Source organism: Neurospora tetraspora (genome assembly GCF_033439725.1).
Source record: "Neurospora tetraspora strain CBS 560.94 chromosome Unknown B0H65scaffold_7, whole genome shotgun sequence".
Lineage (NCBI taxonomy): Eukaryota > Fungi > Ascomycota > Sordariomycetes > Sordariales > Sordariaceae > Neurospora > Neurospora tetraspora.
The window spans coordinates 1,901,412-1,920,254 of record NW_026944389.1 but is presented as its reverse complement, the minus strand read 5'-3'; the positions used below and the strand labels follow the sequence as shown (position 1 = coordinate 1,920,254).

The 18,843-nt window shown below is 49.5% G+C and overlaps 3 protein-coding genes across 3 annotated transcripts; 2 read left to right on the top strand and 1 right to left on the bottom strand.

Moving 5' to 3' along the window:
* Positions 1-3,973: 3,973 nt before the first annotated feature.
* On the top strand, positions 3,974-6,415 carry B0H65DRAFT_291665 (uncharacterized protein). The gene is made up of 3 exons (XM_062823018.1): positions 3,974-4,449; positions 4,508-5,242; positions 5,304-6,415. The coding sequence occupies exons 1-3, from the start codon at positions 4,195-4,197 to the stop codon at positions 6,201-6,203; spliced, it is 1,890 nt and encodes a 629-aa protein (XP_062678516.1). The 5' UTR covers positions 3,974-4,194; the 3' UTR covers positions 6,204-6,415.
* Positions 6,416-10,979: 4,564 nt separating this feature from the next.
* B0H65DRAFT_445374 (uncharacterized protein) lies at positions 10,980-11,418 on the bottom strand (the record flags this gene model as incomplete). The annotated part of the gene is made up of 2 exons (XM_062825742.1): positions 10,980-11,021; positions 11,080-11,418. The coding sequence occupies 2 exons, from the start codon at positions 11,416-11,418 to the stop codon at positions 10,980-10,982; spliced, it is 381 nt and encodes a 126-aa protein (XP_062678515.1).
* Positions 11,419-14,654: 3,236 nt separating this feature from the next.
* B0H65DRAFT_560399 (uncharacterized protein) lies at positions 14,655-15,655 on the top strand (the record flags this gene model as incomplete). The annotated part of the gene is made up of 3 exons (XM_062830147.1): positions 14,655-15,142; positions 15,224-15,378; positions 15,517-15,655. The coding sequence occupies exons 1-3, from the start codon at positions 14,846-14,848 to the stop codon at positions 15,653-15,655; spliced, it is 591 nt and encodes a 196-aa protein (XP_062678514.1). The 5' UTR covers positions 14,655-14,845.
* Positions 15,656-18,843: the final 3,188 nt, after the last annotated feature.

The window sequence follows — 18,843 nt, the reverse complement described above, 5'->3', positions numbered from 1 at the left end:
GTCAGCAAGCATAGGGTTGTGGCGTCTCTGGGTGTCAAAACTGATTGCATCTGTCCCTTGGGCTTTTTTCTTCATCCTAGTATAGGTAACTCAGGTGTTTGGCGTTAAGGGGACAGTGTTGAGAGCAGCTGGCCGATTCACTTCTGCGCCTAACACAGCCTTGGGCAGGGAGCTTGAATGGGCATGTTTTCAGTTAGCAAAATAAGAAGGTACTTCATTAGCACCAGCACACAGTAATGTTGTGCATCGTTGACATCGAAGCCATTTTGGCTGTCTTTATGCTAACCATCATCGAGGGTCTCATGCGCCAAGATAATGTGTGATCTTGGGGATATAGAGGAGATAATTTTGGTGTGCAACATTCAACAGTTTGATTTCATGGCCAACAGACGGGGAGCCGCGCGCCAACACCTTGATAAAAGGATCATGTTCTTTCACCTTTCCTGTGGGACAAAAAAGCCTTGTCCAGCAGAAGCTAAAACCCCTGGAAAATCAATAAATATCACGCTGCCTCACTGCTTACAGGTGCACCAGCGGCGGGCATCCCGGCCCGTCCTCGGCTGTGCTTCTCGCGTTACATCCCGATCGGTCAAAGCTTGGCTTGTACATATGAATCCTGCACTAAATTGAATGGAAGGTTGTGTGGGTATTGTCCGGTGGAGAGGATATGGAAGAACGTTCACTTACACCAACCACCCTTATGATCGTGACTAGGATTTCACTTCATCGCAATGGGAAGAGTGAAAATGCCAACTAACGACAGACTAGAAGCTGACGAAAAGTGTGGGATTTGCAGAAAAAACCTGATGTCGTTGGCGCCCTGTTGTAAAATCTCGGACAAAGTTTTGCGGCATTGCCCTATCAGGCCGTCATAACGGTATCTCTATAGAGTCTGGACTCTATAGACACCAATGCTCCTTGTTCGTTGTTGTGGGCTTGTTGGATAGATGTTAGTGTTCATCCGAACCCCCCGAGAGCGAGAAGCGAGAATCAAGCCAAAGCGATATCTGATATCGAGATCGTGATGCGTTTGCTGCACCAATGAAGGAGACTCGGACTTTGTAGAATCGCTTTACGACCTTTACCAAACATAGGTAGATCTGAACCTTGGTCGTAACCATATAGTATATATATATAATCCAGTGACGCTACCAGCCTTACTGGTGTCTTGTAAACCGTCTCGAAGACCTTGCATTGACGTCAGATGGAGCCTTCCATGTCGATGTCAATGCATTGACCACAAGGTGTGGGCTTTGAACATCTTATGACGCATCGTATGAGATGGTGCACTAACAGCAGGCATATTCCTGCCTCTCAGCATCGCATCGACTGTTTTCGACGACGACGACTTTCAAGTTCTTGGATGGACAGTGATGGAACGGACTCGAGCATGAAGCAACTGAATCCTTGAGCTTGGAGAAGTGAAGTAAACTCCCAGAGGTCCCGATCCGATAGCAATCTGGTCGTCAACTCGTAGCAACGGGAGCGCTCGAGCAAACCAACCACAGCTTCCGCTATGACAAGCGCGATCACACGATGCAAATGCAGTGCTTAGAAGAAACTAGTGTTCGGGGAGGCCAGCAAGCTGTCCTCGACCCTTCCGTGAGGGTGTAAGGCTGGATCCAGGGTTGTGGCCCGTGCAGAGCTGGATTCTGGGGTGGTTCGTGCAAAGAGTCCGTGCACCACGCGTGCTGAGGCGGAAGTCCGATATGGGTTTATTCTCGCGGCAACGGGTGCAGTATGAGGTCTGGGAGTTATTCGCAGGTCGTCTACGGCGTGTACGTGCCGTGCTCGCCTCAGAAACGGTAGAAACACGCCCGGCAGAGGGTAGAGCCGCAGCGGCAGTAGTAGCCGTACGGCGGCGTTTCGGAGGCATGGTTTGTAGTTCGTGATGTTGTTGATGTTTACGGTGGAGAACACGTCGCGAAAGGGAGAAGAATTTGCTGGCGTGGATGTGCGTTAACAGAACGTGAGTTAAGAGGTTAGTGCTAACAATTTTTTACGTGGGAATCCGGTGCCGAAAAGTCCGTGCGATAACAATTAGTTAGTGCGTGCGGAGTTTTACGTGGGGACCGCCCGCGAAAAGCACTAACACCCTACCCGCACTTTTTTGGGGGTAAGCTGCTATTAGTATATAGAGAGGATACGCACACTAGCATGGACACATATCGATCTTATGCCAGACTTACGCAATACATACACCACATGTGTAGGCCAGGCAATGACAATAACAAAAATACCAACGGAGAATACCTGAGGTAACAGCAATTTTACCTGATAAATAGCCTCATTGCGCAAGACTCGTCTTTGATCAGAACTTGTAAGACTGGCAAGCTGGTTGGTTCCAGTTGAGATTTGACGTTGGCCGACTTCTTCCATTTGTCGCAAAGTTCTGGTCGTATCGTGGTGGGCACAACCGGAATCCCAAAGATCGAGAGCGGCCAAGAAAGGCTAGAAAGCCAATTCGGACCCACAGGCCCAGGGAGGGTGGGTCCCTCTGCCTTGACGAGAACCCTGGCCGCGCTCTCTAATTTCACCAACCGCAGGGCAGCAATCGAGCAGGCCGAGGGGGCCTCAGGTACCTGCTACCTTAGCTCGGAGGTACCTGGCCGCGCGGCCTCTGCGCTGCTGCAATGCAATTCCCCTCTCGAGTCGAGGTAGCCGTGACAGTCCTGGCCGTCCATTGTCATGCCGATTGTCATGCGGTTGCTACCGGCTAGATAGAGGCAGCCACCCTTTCACGCTCAGGACACAGGCATAAACTAGCAGGCACTAGCAGACACTAGCAGAGCAAGCAAGCGCGAGTGGCTGTTTTTCCAACATTTTCCATGCCGTCGGCTAGGCTGGTGACTCGACCTTCATCATACCCGCCCGTCTCAGCTTCGAGCCATCTCCGGCCACCACCCTGTCGACTTCCACTCTTGTGAGAGCACACCCGGAATTGACCCTTGATCACCCTTGCTGCTTCCGCTTCAAGCTTGGCTTGGGCTGTCCCTTTCTCCCTTTTTTTTTATGCTATTGCTGCCCGTCCCGAAGCCCCTGCCCAGCAGAAGAACTAGCACGCAAGGCACGCAGGCCATATATCCCACCTGATCCTGATCCTTCCCCGCCACCGCGCACTTCCAGCTTCCATTCCCAGCTGCTCGCTCGCTTCAGTTCCAACCCTCGACAACCAACCTTTCTGCGACAGTTACTCAATCAACCCCGACAACAATCGCATAATCAACGCGGCTCCCGGCGGATTGTCCACCACCAGACATTCCAGAAGCGCTCGCCGGACTGGGAATTGCAGGTTGAGCATTGGGTCTAGGCAGTCGGCATTGCGGCTGAACAAAGGAACAAGAGGATTGCCATCAACACCACACACACACGCCAGGCGATCAGGCTCAGACAAAGACGGAAAGCCAAGATTGAGGCAAACTCGGCCAGACAGCGCCTCTCGAACATCGACTTGGGAGGGATAGAAGCATTGGGGCGCGACCAGTTTACACGAAACGGGTCTCCGAAATTAGCTGGAATTACAACGTCTCCCTTACGTTCGCACGGTCGCAAACACTAGCAGAGAACGACCCCGTTCGCGATATTCACTCCCGTCATCGCAGCGCTGCTTCCCCGGCACCCATCCGACCGATACATACGGCGCATTTCGTTGCATCGTTACACAGATCCCAGCCAGCAGCACCCTCCACGACACAGACACACGCACAACCGCCCAGGACCAACCCCAGAGGGATCCTAGGCAACACCTCTCGCCGTCCGTCATTTGAGTCGGCGTAACCCCAACCACGATTGCCTGCGCACGCCGACACTAGGACGCCCGCTCCAAAAAGTTGTTTGCTGACGCCCCTCACCCCGTCAGCCGTTTCTGTTTCTCTACCTGTATAGCACAATAGTTCCGGGTTTGGTTTGTGTACACACAGCTTACAAGTCGTCTGAGTATCGCTGTCGGACAAGATGAAGGTACGTCATTCCCCGCTGTTCTGTGCCATGCCATCCGATCTCTCTTCCCTTCCCCGTCCCTCCTCCTCTTCAGTCCGATCCTTTTCGCTCGTTCCCCAAAGAACAGCCCTCGTGATTGTCCAGTCACTGGCAGAGGCTTCACTGCTATTGGGGACATGAGAGATAAGATCGGGCTACGGCTCAGCTATTCATACACCACCACATAGGCGTTCTTGCCTTGGCCAGTTCGTCACGATGGAGTACAGCTTGCGTGAACCGGAGGAATCCTTTTTCTTGGTGTCTGCTCCATCTACTCCCACGGCACCTCTCGAATTTGCTTGGCCTGGTCGGAATACTCTTCTCAATACTGCGGTCTCTTCGTTCTGGCAACTAACAATGTCACGCGGTTTTAAGGCTCTACGAAGGTCCATCAAGGGTGGAGAGAAGGACTCCAAACCCCATATTTCTATTCAACCGAAATCTGCCGTCGCCATTGTCCCTCCAAAGAAGGTATGTCTCGGAACAAGGTCTCAAGCGAAAGGCACTTGCGCTAAACTTGTCATCACAGGTTATAAAAGCTCTTTCCGATTACGAAGCAAAAAATGCACAGGAGCTTAGCTTTTCACGCGGCGATTTCTTCCATGTCATCGGTCGTGAACATGACCCCGAGTGGTACGAGGCGTGCAACCCTGCGCTCCCAGACGCTCGTGGTCTCGTGCCCGTCGCATATTTCCAGGCCCTTGGACGTACGGAACGCGATAGCGGCCAGTCTCAAACCGGTTCCTTTTCCAAGACCGTGGATAGCGATTCGGGATATGGTGAAGGCTCGGCAGCCTCGCCCCCTGGGGCCAACGCAGGAAACCGGATGTCGAAGACCCCTGGAAAGAACGGAGCCATGGTTTACGGTGTCGTTCTGTACGATTTCCAAGCCGAACGGGCAGACGAACTGGAAGCTAAACAGGGCGAGGCCATCATTGTGATCGCCCAGTCGAACCCCGAATGGTTTGTGGCTAAGCCCATTGGAAGACTTGGCGGCCCGGGTTTAATCCCCGTATCCTTCGTTGAGATTCGGGACATGGCGAGTAATACTGCTGTCCCGAACCCCCATGAAGCCATACGAAAAGCTGGGATTCCGAAGGTGGAAGAGTGGAAGAAGATGGCTGCGGAATACAAGAACTCGAGCATAACACTCGGCAAGTTTGATGTCGGTGGTGGCGGCGGCCAACAGCCACTCGACCAGGCTATGAACCGCCTGACGTTGCAAGGAAGCGCCCGGTTGAGCCAGCAGACTACTCATACCCAGGTAAGTTACGATTCCGTCTACAGGCTCTGTGTGCGTGTTTGTACTAACTGGTCTTTTGCAGCAACAAATACAGGCTCAAGGACAAACCTATTCGGCGAGGCCAACCTCGACACTATATGCACCCATCGCAGCCAGGGTTCCGAGGTACTGCTTTGCCGAGGACAAGTACTGGTTTGTTATCGAAGCCGAACTGGAGGATGGTCGATGCTTCGAGCTTTCGCGATACTACGAGGATTTTTACGACTTCCAAATTGCGCTGCTAACCGAGTTCCCTCTTGAAGCTGGAACCACAGGCGGCAAGCAGCGGACGCTACCCTACATGCCCGGTCCTGTTAATTACGTGACTGATGCGATTACGGAAGGCCGCCGCCACAACCTTGACTCTTACGTCAAAAGTCTACTGGAACAACCGCCACATATCTCCCGTTGTAACCTGGTCAAGCAGTTCTTTTCTCCTAGAGAGGGTGATTACGAGATCGACCCTAGTGTTGCTCGTGAGGAATACCGGTTTTCGGGAGGCTCTGGTCCGTCTTCTGACTCACCAGCCGACGGCCTCTCACTACAGAGCACAGCCGGCAACAGCAACAGATACTCTGCCGGTCTCGGTATGCCTCAGAGACAGTTGAGCATCGGAAACGGTCAACCACCTATGAACCGCCAGATTTCAGGACTCACGCAGGCCTCGCAGACTTCGTTGTCGCCTGCTATTATGCAAGGTGGTTCGCAAATGAAGGTGAAATTGCACTTCAATGGCGACATCATCGCCATCCGCGTACCCACTGATATTCCATTCCAAGCTCTCCATGACAAGATTCTCGATCGTCTCAAGATTCCTCAGGGCAAAGATGTTCAGCTAAGTTACAAGGACGACGCGAGTGGCGAGAAGCCTCCTCTGATGAACGACGAGGATCTCGATATTGCGCTGCAACGGAACGAAAAGCTGCTCGTCTACGTGGAATAATCGACTGGCAAATTTCGACACCCTAAGCCCATACACGTTTGTTGCCCACACACCGATACACAGCGTCAGTCACATATCATGGTCACATGCGCCATGTTCCACGAACATTCGATTCGAAGACAGCCCGGGTGAACCAAGACATTCGGCATCCAAGACATCACGCTTGACGGCTAGTTGTACGAGCAAAACGAGCTATCGGGAGGGACATACACATTCGAACTCAGTCACATACCTACCATGTTTTAACCGTTGAGGGCCGCCAACGAACTGCTTTTCAGCAAACACACATCGCGACATTTATAACCACGCAATATACCCAAACAACACATACACACATTACACAGGTTGTCGCGGTTGAGTCGATATAATGCGTTTCGAATCGATCGGCTCGTGCCTCTCCACTCACTAAACTTTTTGGACGCATATGGTTGTGGGGCATTTTGGATGCGGCGGGAATCTCGGGGAACGGGGATTTTTTGGAACAACTGAGGAGAGAGCGGACCCAAAGGGGTCCGTGACCAAGATCAAGAGGAGGAGGGAAGTCGTGTCTGGGGAGGATTACGCATTTACAGGAAGACTGCTGGTAGGGTCAAATTGGGAGGTGGGCTTTTGGTCAGCCAGGGGGCAGAGAGCGGAGGGATTAAATCAGATACCAAACGATCACGGTGTTGCTTGGAGGTGGAGGTGGAATGCAAAGAGAAGGAGGAGGTGGTGGGCGAGGGAGACGACAAGGAACAGGAAGAAGGGGCCCTTGTGGTGAATGGATGATGACTGAAATGAAAGACACCAACCAAAGAGGCTTTTTGTGTTTCAAGATGTTGATAATGAGATGGGGTGGTGACATGAGGTATTGTTACCGTAGTGTTGTTGCTGAGATTTGAAGATATCCATGTGCGAACAAATATTTTTGGTACCCAGAGTTGAGAGTGAAGATGACCTGCCAGAAACGGGAGGGTATGTAGTCTACTGGCAACCAGTTATTAGAGTAAATCTACGTTTGTAGATATCGCGACTTTCGATACTTGCATGTGTAATTATGCTAAACTGGTTAGGGGGTCTACCCACATATACATATGGCTTAGATGCATCTTACCCCTCCGAGCTGCATATCCAATGCATGCACATCATATACCGTCTCGGTACAAGAATCCGGTACGAATCAATGTCCATGTACGAATCAATGTCCCTAACTAGTGGGTTTCCCACCAGTCAGACCGTCGATTTTGTAGACCTGACGAATATGCAATGTCATTGTAAGTTGAATGAATACTCCATTTGTCAACTAAGAGAAGTGCCAAGCCCATCAAAACATATAACACATCGCATATTCTGGCAAAGGAAGCCATGTTAACCATAACACTTTAACACCAAACAATCAGAATTCGATCCAGGTATCCGAAGCTAGGAGTAACAAAGTCGATACCATTTCACACCACCATTGTAACGCTTCGTTGTAAGTCAACCAGCCCAAAGGCCAGACCTATCAACTCTTTTTGAAACACATGCAGAAGAAATACAATCCACGTCCCCAACTAATAAACTCCGAAGCCTACATTTCTCCAGTGACAGGTAGATAGATAGGTGTACAACGAACGAGAACCGTATACCGCTGATGAAAGATGAAAGATGACGCCCAAAACGCCAGTGGATTCCACCAAAGTCCCAAGTACATAGACATACCGATCGATACCTGGAAAAGACTAATTCCAGGTTTAAATATGGCTGACTGTTTTTACCCAACAAGACAGACAGGTTTAACGATAAAACAAAACGAGAAGAAAAAAAAAAAAGAAAACCGCGGAACGGCAAAAGAAAAGTCTAAACTAAACCCGTAACAAAAAAGGTGAAGAAACCCAACCCTGAAATTGGAAGCGAGGCATGCATAAATAAAGCCAGCCCCCAAGTCCCAACGGTCCCGTCCCTACATATCTCTTCCCTCAACTCAAACAACAACATGAGTACTCATATGCTCCACCGCCTCCTTGATAGTCCTCAACATCCTCTGATTCACACAAAACGGGCATCTCACCGGTCTATCAGTCAGTGAAACCGGTCCTCCACTCGGAATCGGCGTCAGCGTTAGCGGGTCCTCCACCCCCCCTCCTGCCCCTCCTCCTGTCCCCGGCACGAACCTCGCAGCAGTAGTCCCATTAGCACCACCACCACCGCGAGCAGGTGTAGACATGGCATTCGCATAAGCCTGTCCGGCAATAGTTCCCAACGGAGGCAACCCCCGCTCGGCGCGCTCGCGCTCCTCGCGCGCGGCAGCGGCTTCGGCTTCCGCGTCTGCTTCTTCTTGTTGGAGCGCGCGGAGGGCGTTTTGGAGGACTACTTCCGGGTCGTCGTCGGGGGAGTATCCACCCATGGGTGCGTCGCCAACGGTGGTGGGTGCAAGGCCGCTAGTGTTGCCGAGAGCAGGATGCGGTTGGGGTTGTTGCTGCTGTTGGAGTCCGGCCACAAGGTGTTGCTGGTGCTGGTTCTGGTGGGGGTTCGGTTGTTGCTGGTGATGGGAAGCGGGGGAAGGGCCCTCCATTTTCCGGACGATTTCATCCCTCACGCGCGCGCACGTGGCGAGTGTGGGCTCGACGCCCACCACGCGCACGACCGTGTCGCGGATCACCGTGGGCGAGACGTCGGCTGTGATGCTCATGAACCGGCCCACGGCGTCGACGAGGTAGGGAATGTCGTCGGCCGGGTTGGGCGCCGTGCCGTGCCTCCGCTGGCGGCGGATCAGCAGGCCGTAACGCTTCTTGAAGCGGTGGATCCAGCCGGGACTGAACTCGGGCGCTGTCTCGTCTTTGTACCGCGGGAGCTGGGTGAAGATGTTCTTGGCCTTTTCGGCTAGTTCTTCGTTGGAGGGTTGCCGGCCCGAGGCCACCATCTGCTGGTGCCAGAGCAGGACGAGCTTCTCGACGTCGGGCCAGTTGCCGAACCGCAGGCGTGAGCCGGAGAGCTGCGGGTCGCCGTCCAAACGGGCGTATTTGGGCGAGAGCGAGTGCGAGACGGTCGATTGCGAAATGGTCTGGTTGTATTGCGTTTGGAACCACTCGATGCAGGCCTTGTGGCTAGGCCGGACGGTTTGCGAGTTGGCCCATCGTCGGAGGGCGCGGCGCTGGTCGAGCGTCAGCGAGTTGCGTTCGCGTTCTTTGGGCGGCGAGAGGCTGCCGTTGTTGTTGTTGTTGTTGTTGTTGTTGTTGTTGTTGTTGTTGTTGTTGTTTTGGCTGGAGGTGGTGTTGGCGTTGGTGGCAGCCTCGCTCTCGACGGCCGACATGGTCAGGTCCGCAATTGGGGCAGTGGGCGGGCGTCTTTTATTACACCCCTACAAGAGAGTATTCAGGGTTTAGTGTAATCCACAGTAATCGGGTGGGAGTGGGCGAGCTTTTCGAAGGTTTGTGATCGCTGTAAAGAGGGTTTGTGGCTGTTTTCGTTCCTAAACGTTGTCGGAGGAGTTGAGAGAGTCGGGGAGTTGGCAGTTCAGGAGGAGATTTGGGTCCTGTTTTGCATGCTGATAGGCTGCTGTCATAATGCATAACCCTAACCCGACCCGCTGCCCCCCCGTTGATTCATCGTGTGCCAATACGCGTTTGGAGCATGCTCCTCACTTGTTCCAATGCATTGTAACGTCAATGAATATCGCCGAGGTATATACATTTACCACAACGACAATTCTTTGCTCGTCATCACAATTCGTCAATCCACTGACCGGTAAAAACTTCTATTTTGTTTAATTCTTTCAGTGAAAGTGCCCGACCCAGACCAAGAGACAGTCGGGATGGTTTCAACTGCAGTTGTTATATCAAGGCCGGCATTAACTAGCAACAAACGGAGTGTGGATGTTCAAACTTCCAAGTAACGATATTCTCCCATCGAAGTCCATCTGAATCCTCCTTACTCGATATCGCAATGGCATCTTTACATCATTTGTGAACTTCCTCCGCCATTTAGCTGTCTCACTGCTCCCCTCCGAATCTTCATGTTTTTCTCGTTTCTTTCTTCACTTTCCTTCGACATGTGGACCGCGTGTGCTAAGCTAGTTAACTTACTTGTCCGCACGTACTCGGAACACACACATACGCACTCTTCTCTTACCAAGTGTGATATTTCCTCTTCCTTTCCCTTCTAGAGCACACGATTACTTGTTCCTGATTTTCTGGCACAGATCAGATCTGGTTCACATCTGCACATTTCGAAAACACAAAGTGGCTGGCTTCAGGACAACGCATTTGCCAGGGCCTGTTGCCATACATCAATAATACAGAGTCAACAAGGCAGCTTTCATCACCAGTCAGAAAGCCCAAGTATGGTGACTTGGCTCTGAGAGATCTGCTTGCAAGTGCTTTTGGGTTTCAACGAGTCATTGTTTCAACGGCGTTTGTCATTGAGGAGAGAAAAAGGTGCGAACGTGCATGGCTTAGGAGTTGTGGGCAAGTTAACTCATCCAGATTGACTCAACAGAACCATCTCACATCCGCGTATATCAATTATCATGGTCATGTGAACCAGCCATGAGTACTTGACAGTCAAGATGCCATTTTCATTCCTTCATGATACTTTAGTGGAGGTCTAACAGGTCAAACCAGCCCCATGGCACATTACAAGCCAAGTCGGCTCCTCGAACCCTTCGTGAACGACGAGATAGACAGCGTGAGGTTACAAGCCAATATTACATCGAGATTTTTGACCAGCCACCCGCCCATATCTTTGGACAGTCCATGCACCCCGACCAGCTACAATCCTGACGGTCCATTGATACTGGAGATATTCCACAGGGCATTCCTAGAAGTAGTACCTCTTCCACTCGCGAGTCTTCGACCAAAACTGCACCAAAGAGTTTATTAGCACTGGCCTCTAGCCTGATGTAAAAATGCCGGCTTACCTTGTCAAAGAATTTACCCTCGTGTCCTTGTTCCAGCACAAAGTGCATGGCGGCATTCAGATCGGAGACTTCCTTACGTGTTGCGTCGTGATTGACGTTCAGGTTGCCCACGAACTCATCCAGCTCCTCGTATTTTCTGTTGTTCGCCTTCTTTTCGGATATGTAGTTCTTCTTCGCTCTCTCGGCGTTCTTTGTCATGACATCAATCTTCTGTTTGGTCTCTTCCAAAAGGGCCTCGAGATGCGCGTTCTGCTTCATGAGAGCCTTGACCTGCTCCACCAAAGCTGCGTCTTGCTCGGGAACAGGCTCGGAAGCTGTCTCTTGCTCTAGAACCGGCATGGAAGCTGTGTCCTCCTCGAGGTCATGTCAGCGCAGCTGCCTAGACCTTTCTTGCACGGGCCAAACACTCAGCGTGCCTGCCAGAAAAGAACGACAACAGAGTGAAAGGCAACATGCCCACAACGTAAGTCCCCTTCACTCTCCATGGCCCACCAACATATCCGCAGGTACCTTAGCTCAGAAAGATGGGATGAATTCATGAGCAGATAACATTCACCCACCCCACACAGGCAAAGTGAGACCAGAGAACCGGCAGGCAAAATCATGACAGGTACCGTGTAGTCACTGAGTGACAGACCACTCGACACTGACAGCCATCCTTCATGGAAAGCTCAGCGTCACTGTTTACACTTTGATTTCCATCTCGTAGTCTTCCTGTCATCTATTACTGCCAGTTTTCATTAGGTCGGTGTGATAACCTCGATGGTTACGGGCCGTGGCGTGAAGACCCCCCGAGTATACTTCGCAGCTGCTCCAGGACTTCCCAAAGACGACTCGCCAAGGTTCGACGTCAGCGTCTCCTGTGATCACTTCCCGTTCGTCTGATCTCTTCGGCTCGTCACCTGTCACCCCTTCACCGAGTTGATCCATTTGCTCCTCTCCGCTTCTGGCACATGATGAAGGCCAGGCTGCCACCTGGCAGAATTAATTTCGAAGCCAGTCCGCCACTCAGAGGACACGGAGAAACTTCTCCGTGAGATTCCTTATCTTTCTCTCGACAATTGAAGATCAGACGAGACCTTGACAGCTGAAGTTGCTGGTCGGAGTGGGTCCGCCGGCTGCCCGACCTTCACCACAGCCCATCGAGACTCGTCGTCCCGTCCGTCCATGAGACCACAACGGCAGGTGACGCGCAAACAATGCCTACCTGCAGTTTCATCCCAACTTGAATACCCATTCACAGAACTTCACAATAGCAACCTGAAATTCCCAGTGGAGCTGCAGCCAGAATTTGCACTCCTGCACAGACCAGCAAGCTGCCCTCCTCTTCCCTATAAGAACCCCTCCTCCTCTACACAATCTTGCACTTTCTCCCTCTTCCCTTTCAACTATCACGACCTCGGTCTTCCTCGTACATCTTCGAGCGCAACCGTCCCCAACGACAATGGCCTCCCATCAAGACAAGGACATCGACATGTCCAACACTTCTTCGGTAAATCCGGCATCACTTGTCAGCAATGGTTTCAGATTCCTGCAAGAGCGACGCTTTCTCTACGTAAAGATGCTTGTGCTCTCCTGTGTACACAAGATCTGCTCCTGTTCTTCTGGGATTGCCTTTCGCCTAGATGAACCATGTTGAGCGCCTTGTCATGGTTGAGGGCCAGGCCGCGGCCGTGGAAGCCGAGGTCCACCTTGGTACTCACTCCACGATGCTCGCGTTGTAGTTGGGGGCTCTTTGAGTTCCGTTAAAAGGAAGTGCTACCTTACAAATCCGGGGGACATACAGGGTCCGTGAATGTTGTCGACTCCTGGTGGTTCCTTCTTCGAGCGCAGGTGGTGACAGCCGCAGCTCGAAGAGATTTATCCCGTTGACGGTCGAGGATGGCGCAATGATACGATTCTCACGCATGACGAGTGATGAGACTTAGCATAGTGGGTTCACTTGCTGACGGATGCACCAGATCTCCCAAGGCACTACCAGCCTGGCGATTAGCAATGGCGAATCTGCCCGCCGCGTCTCTGATATCGTAGGTTTCCCTCTCTCATTTGGCCCCTAATCCTCATATTCCCTTCATTTTCCCTTCACCTTTCGCTTCTCGCGACAATTCTTCCACTCTCGTCAACAAACATTTTCAAGAGGTATCCATCATGTACTAACCGTTTCGATTACTTCTCGCAGTGTAACGAGGCACTTGCTGATGTCATTGCATCGCAGCAAGAGCTACAAGAAATAACGCAATTTGTGCCAGAGGACCAGAAGGACAGCTTCATTGCCCACGAAGAGCGCGCGGACTATCTGGTGGGCAAGATGACCATCGTGTTGCGTGAAAGGAACATGCCGCGGTCGGAGGAAACCAAGGCGATGTTCGACAAGGAGCTTGAGGACCATGAGAGAGCTTGGAAGGCGAAGTGGGATGCGATCAAGGAGGAGCATCGCAAGGAGAAGGCCGAGAAGAAGCCCTGCCCTCACGCTGATGGTCACTAAGGCAAACCCAGGACCATCGCTTGGCTTTCATGGTTGAACTTGTGGATCTTTTAAGGGTGTTCGGAGTTTGTGCTTCTCGATACCTACCCATGGGATTGAATGATTCACGAATGGCGTTCAGAGAAAGGCGTTGAATCCAGTGTTGGTTTGTTGCCTAGTTAGCTGGAGACCTCGGGTCAATTTTCCTAGGCGTTTTCACATCCAATTAATGTGTTTCGGTCCATGCTTCAAACATAATCTCACTTGCAATATGCCAATCCCATTGTTAAATATGCCAAGTTGAATCCCTCTGATGGATTTCCAAACCGTCTCTAGGCATTTCATTGTTTTCTTGTGAGGCCTGAGATGGATTCGGGATAGGTCTCGTCCAGATGACCAGGAGTACCAACTTCGAGGTACCAAACATTGGCGCATCATCCCGTCGCATCACCAATTCCTTCAGTGCTGACTATATCCATCCGCAATGATACCCTCAAATGATTCAAATGCCGTTCGCATTGTCATGAAGCTTCAGTACCACCATGACCGCAGGATAACTACCGACCTTGCTGCGCCGTCAAGCCTGTCTGTCAAATTCAACGACTGTAACCTAACCATCAACACAACGTGAACTTCAATTGCCCTCTCAAATTTGGAAGGTTATGAACACAAAGAAACAGCCCGGCCCGCCAGGTCCCCATTGGAAATCTTCCCCCCTTTTCCTGTCTAACTCCAATATCGTGCAGTGTAAACGATTGGAGCCGTAATATATGTTGGAGACTTTACCGGCGGCTGTGCCTCGACGACCCCTCGAGACCCCTACATTACCGCTCAACAGGATTTTCTGGGGAGACACCACTCGCACACCCTTGATTCCTTGAACCTCTTTGTAGATGGTTATTTTTTTCGTCTAGGACCAGAAGGTAGCCCTGGGAGCGGCCGCACTCGTGAGACACTGTAAAGTTAACTGCGACGTAGAAAGACGGTGAACGCGTGAAGGATGGGTAAGCTTAGGTAGCCACCAAATGCTCAAGTCCAATGCAACGCCGAGGTCATGCTATAAAGTTTGTCTTGTCTCTCGGATTTATGATGACCTCAGTCAGCTCTTTGGGTTCCATTCTCGTCGGGTTAAGGAAGACAGACGGCAGCTCGTGTCTGGTGACATAGGAGGAGCATCTATAAAGAGTTGAACAATCCTCTCTGCTTTTGTCATATCACAACATCGAAACAACACTTCCCAACAACACTCACCATTCCTCTCGACCGACCCCGCTCACAGACTCCCACAGCATCCCATCAACAATGGTCAACTTCCTCACCCTCTCCTTCGCCGCGGTGGCATGTCTCACCCCCATCGCCGGCGCTGTTCCCACCACCGCCCGCGATGTGGCGGCCGGAGCCCCTGAGCCCTTCTCCTTCGCCAAATGGGTAGACGAGATCATCGCCAACCCCGAAAAAGCCGCCACTCCTCAGCAGGCTCTTGACGCTTATTACGCCTATGTCAACAGCAGCACCTCCAGCGACCATGTTTTCCCTGAAACAGCCTCCAAGATGCGCAAGCGACTCACCTGCAACCAGCTCTATGGGGGAGAAGCACCGGTAAGTTTTTCCACCACACAATCTGAAGCCGATCTCACAGTGAAGTCGAAGATTAAACTAACCTGGTGTAAACGTACGTAGATCCCCGACGCAGTCGAATGCATCAACTACCTCGCCCGCCTCAACACGAAGAAGTGCGAGGTCTACAAGGGCTCGGACCACGTCTCGTTCTGGACACACGGCAATGCCGAGATGATTGGCATCAGGCCGGATTACAATAGTGCTTCGACGATTTGGTAAGTTACCTAGGTACCTGCAAAATTTGGAAAAACAAAGAGGAACAAGAAGAAGAAGAAGAAGAAGAAGAAGAAGAAGAAGAAGAAGAAGAAGAAGAAGAAGAAGGAAGCACGCTGACACACGTCGTCTTAAAACAGCAACAACGTCGCCCGCGCTGGCGGTAAAGTCATGGACGCCTGCTCCCGAGCAGACAACACGGTGCAAGGTCAGGATACGACGCCGGATAATGCGAGTATTGCTGTGCACATCATCAAGAAGGGTCGGGGACCTAAATGAAAAGAGAAGAAAAGAAATCTTGTTCTTTGTTCTCTCGTGATGTAACCAAAGAAGCTGAAGATGCGTATCTCCAGGAGGCTAAGCGGTTTAGGTCGTGTCAGGTCGGTAGGGGTGTTTGGAGTGTCCAGAGATATGGGCGCGAGGCTGGTAGGAAATCGCGACTTGATGTACCTAGGCCTGATAGGTCCCATTATTTATGTCGTTGTTGGTGAAGAGTCGTAGAACCAACTTGCATAATAAAGTGCCCTGGGGCTGTTGTTATGCTGGATATACGTCCACTAGCAGATATGGTGAAGGAATGAAAAGGAAAGATCAGTCCAATGCTCGTAGGACGCCTGGGCACGGTGCAGAGCCAGGATACAACACCGAATTTAGCGGCGCTTATTGCTGTGCAGTGTGCGTGTTAGCAGAAAGGACTGGACAGCTAGGTAGGTAAAGGTACCTAAAGGTAAAGGTAAAGGTAAAGGTGAAGGTGAAGGTTAATGTTTTTTCTGGGCGATGTAACAAATCCAGATGTGGTGATCGATGGGGCTTGTCGTTCAGGGGTTTTGTTTACATTGTCAGGGTTAGGGTCGAACAAACCGACGATGACAGTGAGTGGGGACATCGGGGAGGAAGACAAGGGGGGTGGTGGAGTTGTCAATGAGATCATGACCTGAATGAGAGTGATACAGGTCTGCTTTTGATGGTTAAAAATGTGACAGATGAAATGAACAATGACAGATGAGATGGACAGAAATTGATGTGTTAGCTGATGCTGCCCGAGTTTCTTAGCTGATCGGAACTATCCGATTGCATGTGTCTTCTCATGAGATGACTTAATGACGGGGGTTGAACGGCATTGGGCTGGATGGACAGACAATCAGTGGTACAAGATGTCCAGATAACGCGATGTTCGAGTAACACGGTTTCCATCTTCTTCCCAATGCGCCATTGAACAGAGCCTGTTGGGGTATTGCGAAAACCACCAAACCATAATATTCCCCATGGTAGGAAAGCCTGACAGCCGCAAACTATGCGATGTTGGCGTCCAAGACGGCAAGGGGTTTCCAGGCAAATGTCCCATGCAAAGCTCAGTAAATTGGTGGATGACAGAAGGACGAAAGATAGCCCAATGATTGTTATATCTCAGGCCACAGGAGTTCATCTTTGTGGTACCTTACCAACCGCTTGATTGGAGAATTCCTGAAAGCTGCTGTCGCGACGGCTCGACATCACCCGTCGAGGCCACCACCAAACTATGGTGCGTCCAAGCCACATACTGGTGAACGTACTTTGGTAGACATTGGCGAATTGGCAGGGATTTCCTGGTAAGGGTGCGTTCGTGTGTCTCGGAAATGGCCTTTTGAAAGGTTTAGAAACCTGATTTTAGAAGCCTGTTCGAATGTCCCAGAACTGATTTTGCTCTGAAACCCCTGCACATTTGGTTTACAAAATTTCGTATTTCTATAATAGCCATTTGACCAATCAAACAACTGCATTCTTTATAAAAAATCTAGGAGAGATTTTAAGACTTTAAAGCTATTGAAATTTCTTTTTGAAATTGACTTCTATCGTTTTTGAGACTACGTAATAACCCCTTTCGTGACCACATTCTATATTAATACCCTCAACACCCTTACGATAACTTCGATTTAAGCCGCTGTAGTATTCGTATTACGTTGTAAATATCGTGAATTGCGTAGAAGAGTATTGTAAATAGCGGTTATTATATTGTCCGTCGTTTGAATATATTGGAACCTTCCTATTCCTATGAATTTATATAGATTGTAGGGAATGTATATTATTAAAGACCTTTTATATAGGTATAAGGGTCGATTTAGAAATTTAATTCGTATAGGTCCCTAGACTTTCTTTAATTTAGTATATTAGTTTACTAGCTATACCTCGTTATTTGGTATACGAAATATATTTATATACGAGAAGGTATTAATATTTATATTCGTAATTAGTTAGGGTATAACCTTTAAATTCGCCGGCTATATAATGGGTTACAGCATTGATATTATATATAGGTTAATTAAGATTAGGATAAGAAATAAGACGGGATTTTATTTATTTATATTAAATAGAGCGTTTTACAAAGTTTTGAATACCTGCCTTATCCTTACCTACTATAAGATCTGTCCTCCTGAAATTATAACCTTTTATATCATTACAGCGGACCTAAAGCTCTATAATTACTTTAAAAGAGTATGAGCGCCTTCGATAGTTCGTACTTCTTAGTTAAGATCGGTATAGATAATTAGAAGTTATAGCGTAATAGAAAGGGAGGTTTGTCAATTAATATATTAATAGTTTGCACTTTCGAAGGTATATTAACCTTTATAATACCTAGTTGGGAAGGTTTAATTAACAATATAAAAGTCTTGAATAGTGCTTTTAATTAAGGATTTAAAATTCCCTTTGGTTAGTTTTATTTAGCCGATATTGGGTATAGGTATAGTAATTAATTGCTTATTTCCTATCGAAGTGTACAGTATTACTTGAAGGAAAGCAAGAAGGTAGGGTTTAGACCTGCTAATTTCGAAGAGCTTTATAACCTCCATTATAGTTAGATTCGTATTATTGTTAAAAAGGTTATCGGTAGGTTGAAAGGGACATTTAGAATTTATTACGTAATGCTTAGCTTCGATATCGAAGTATAAAATAAGGTAATCTTAGCGACGGCAGGGGTATTGAATTAGTTGCTTTAGTATAACAACCTTTCAAGTGAGTATATTAACGTGGTCGATAATGAGGTATTAAATTTTAAAGACGTAGTTAAGATCGAGAGGAGATTAGTAAATAGTATTAGTATAGAGGACGAGGATGATGTAAGAGGGAGGAATAATTTTACCAAAGTTGAATTTAACAGCGGTGTGAAGGGATATATGGCCTAATATTGCGATTGTATTATTAAAAAGATGTGGAGGGGTTATTATGTTGAGTTGCGTAAGAGAGGAGAAATGTAGAGTAGAAGGTTGTAGAGTAGAGGGTTGTAGAGTAGAGGGTTGTAGAGTAGAGGGTTGTAGAGTAGAGAGTTATAGAGTAGAGGGTTGTAGAGTAGAGGGTTGTAGAGTAAAAGGTTTGAGGTAGAGGAGAGGGGAGGGAAGAGGAGGGGAGTAAATAGTTTACTCTAGCGTTAGCCGCCTAGATTACCCTTAAACTGTTTAAATTAAATAAAATTCTATTTATTAAGCTATGAA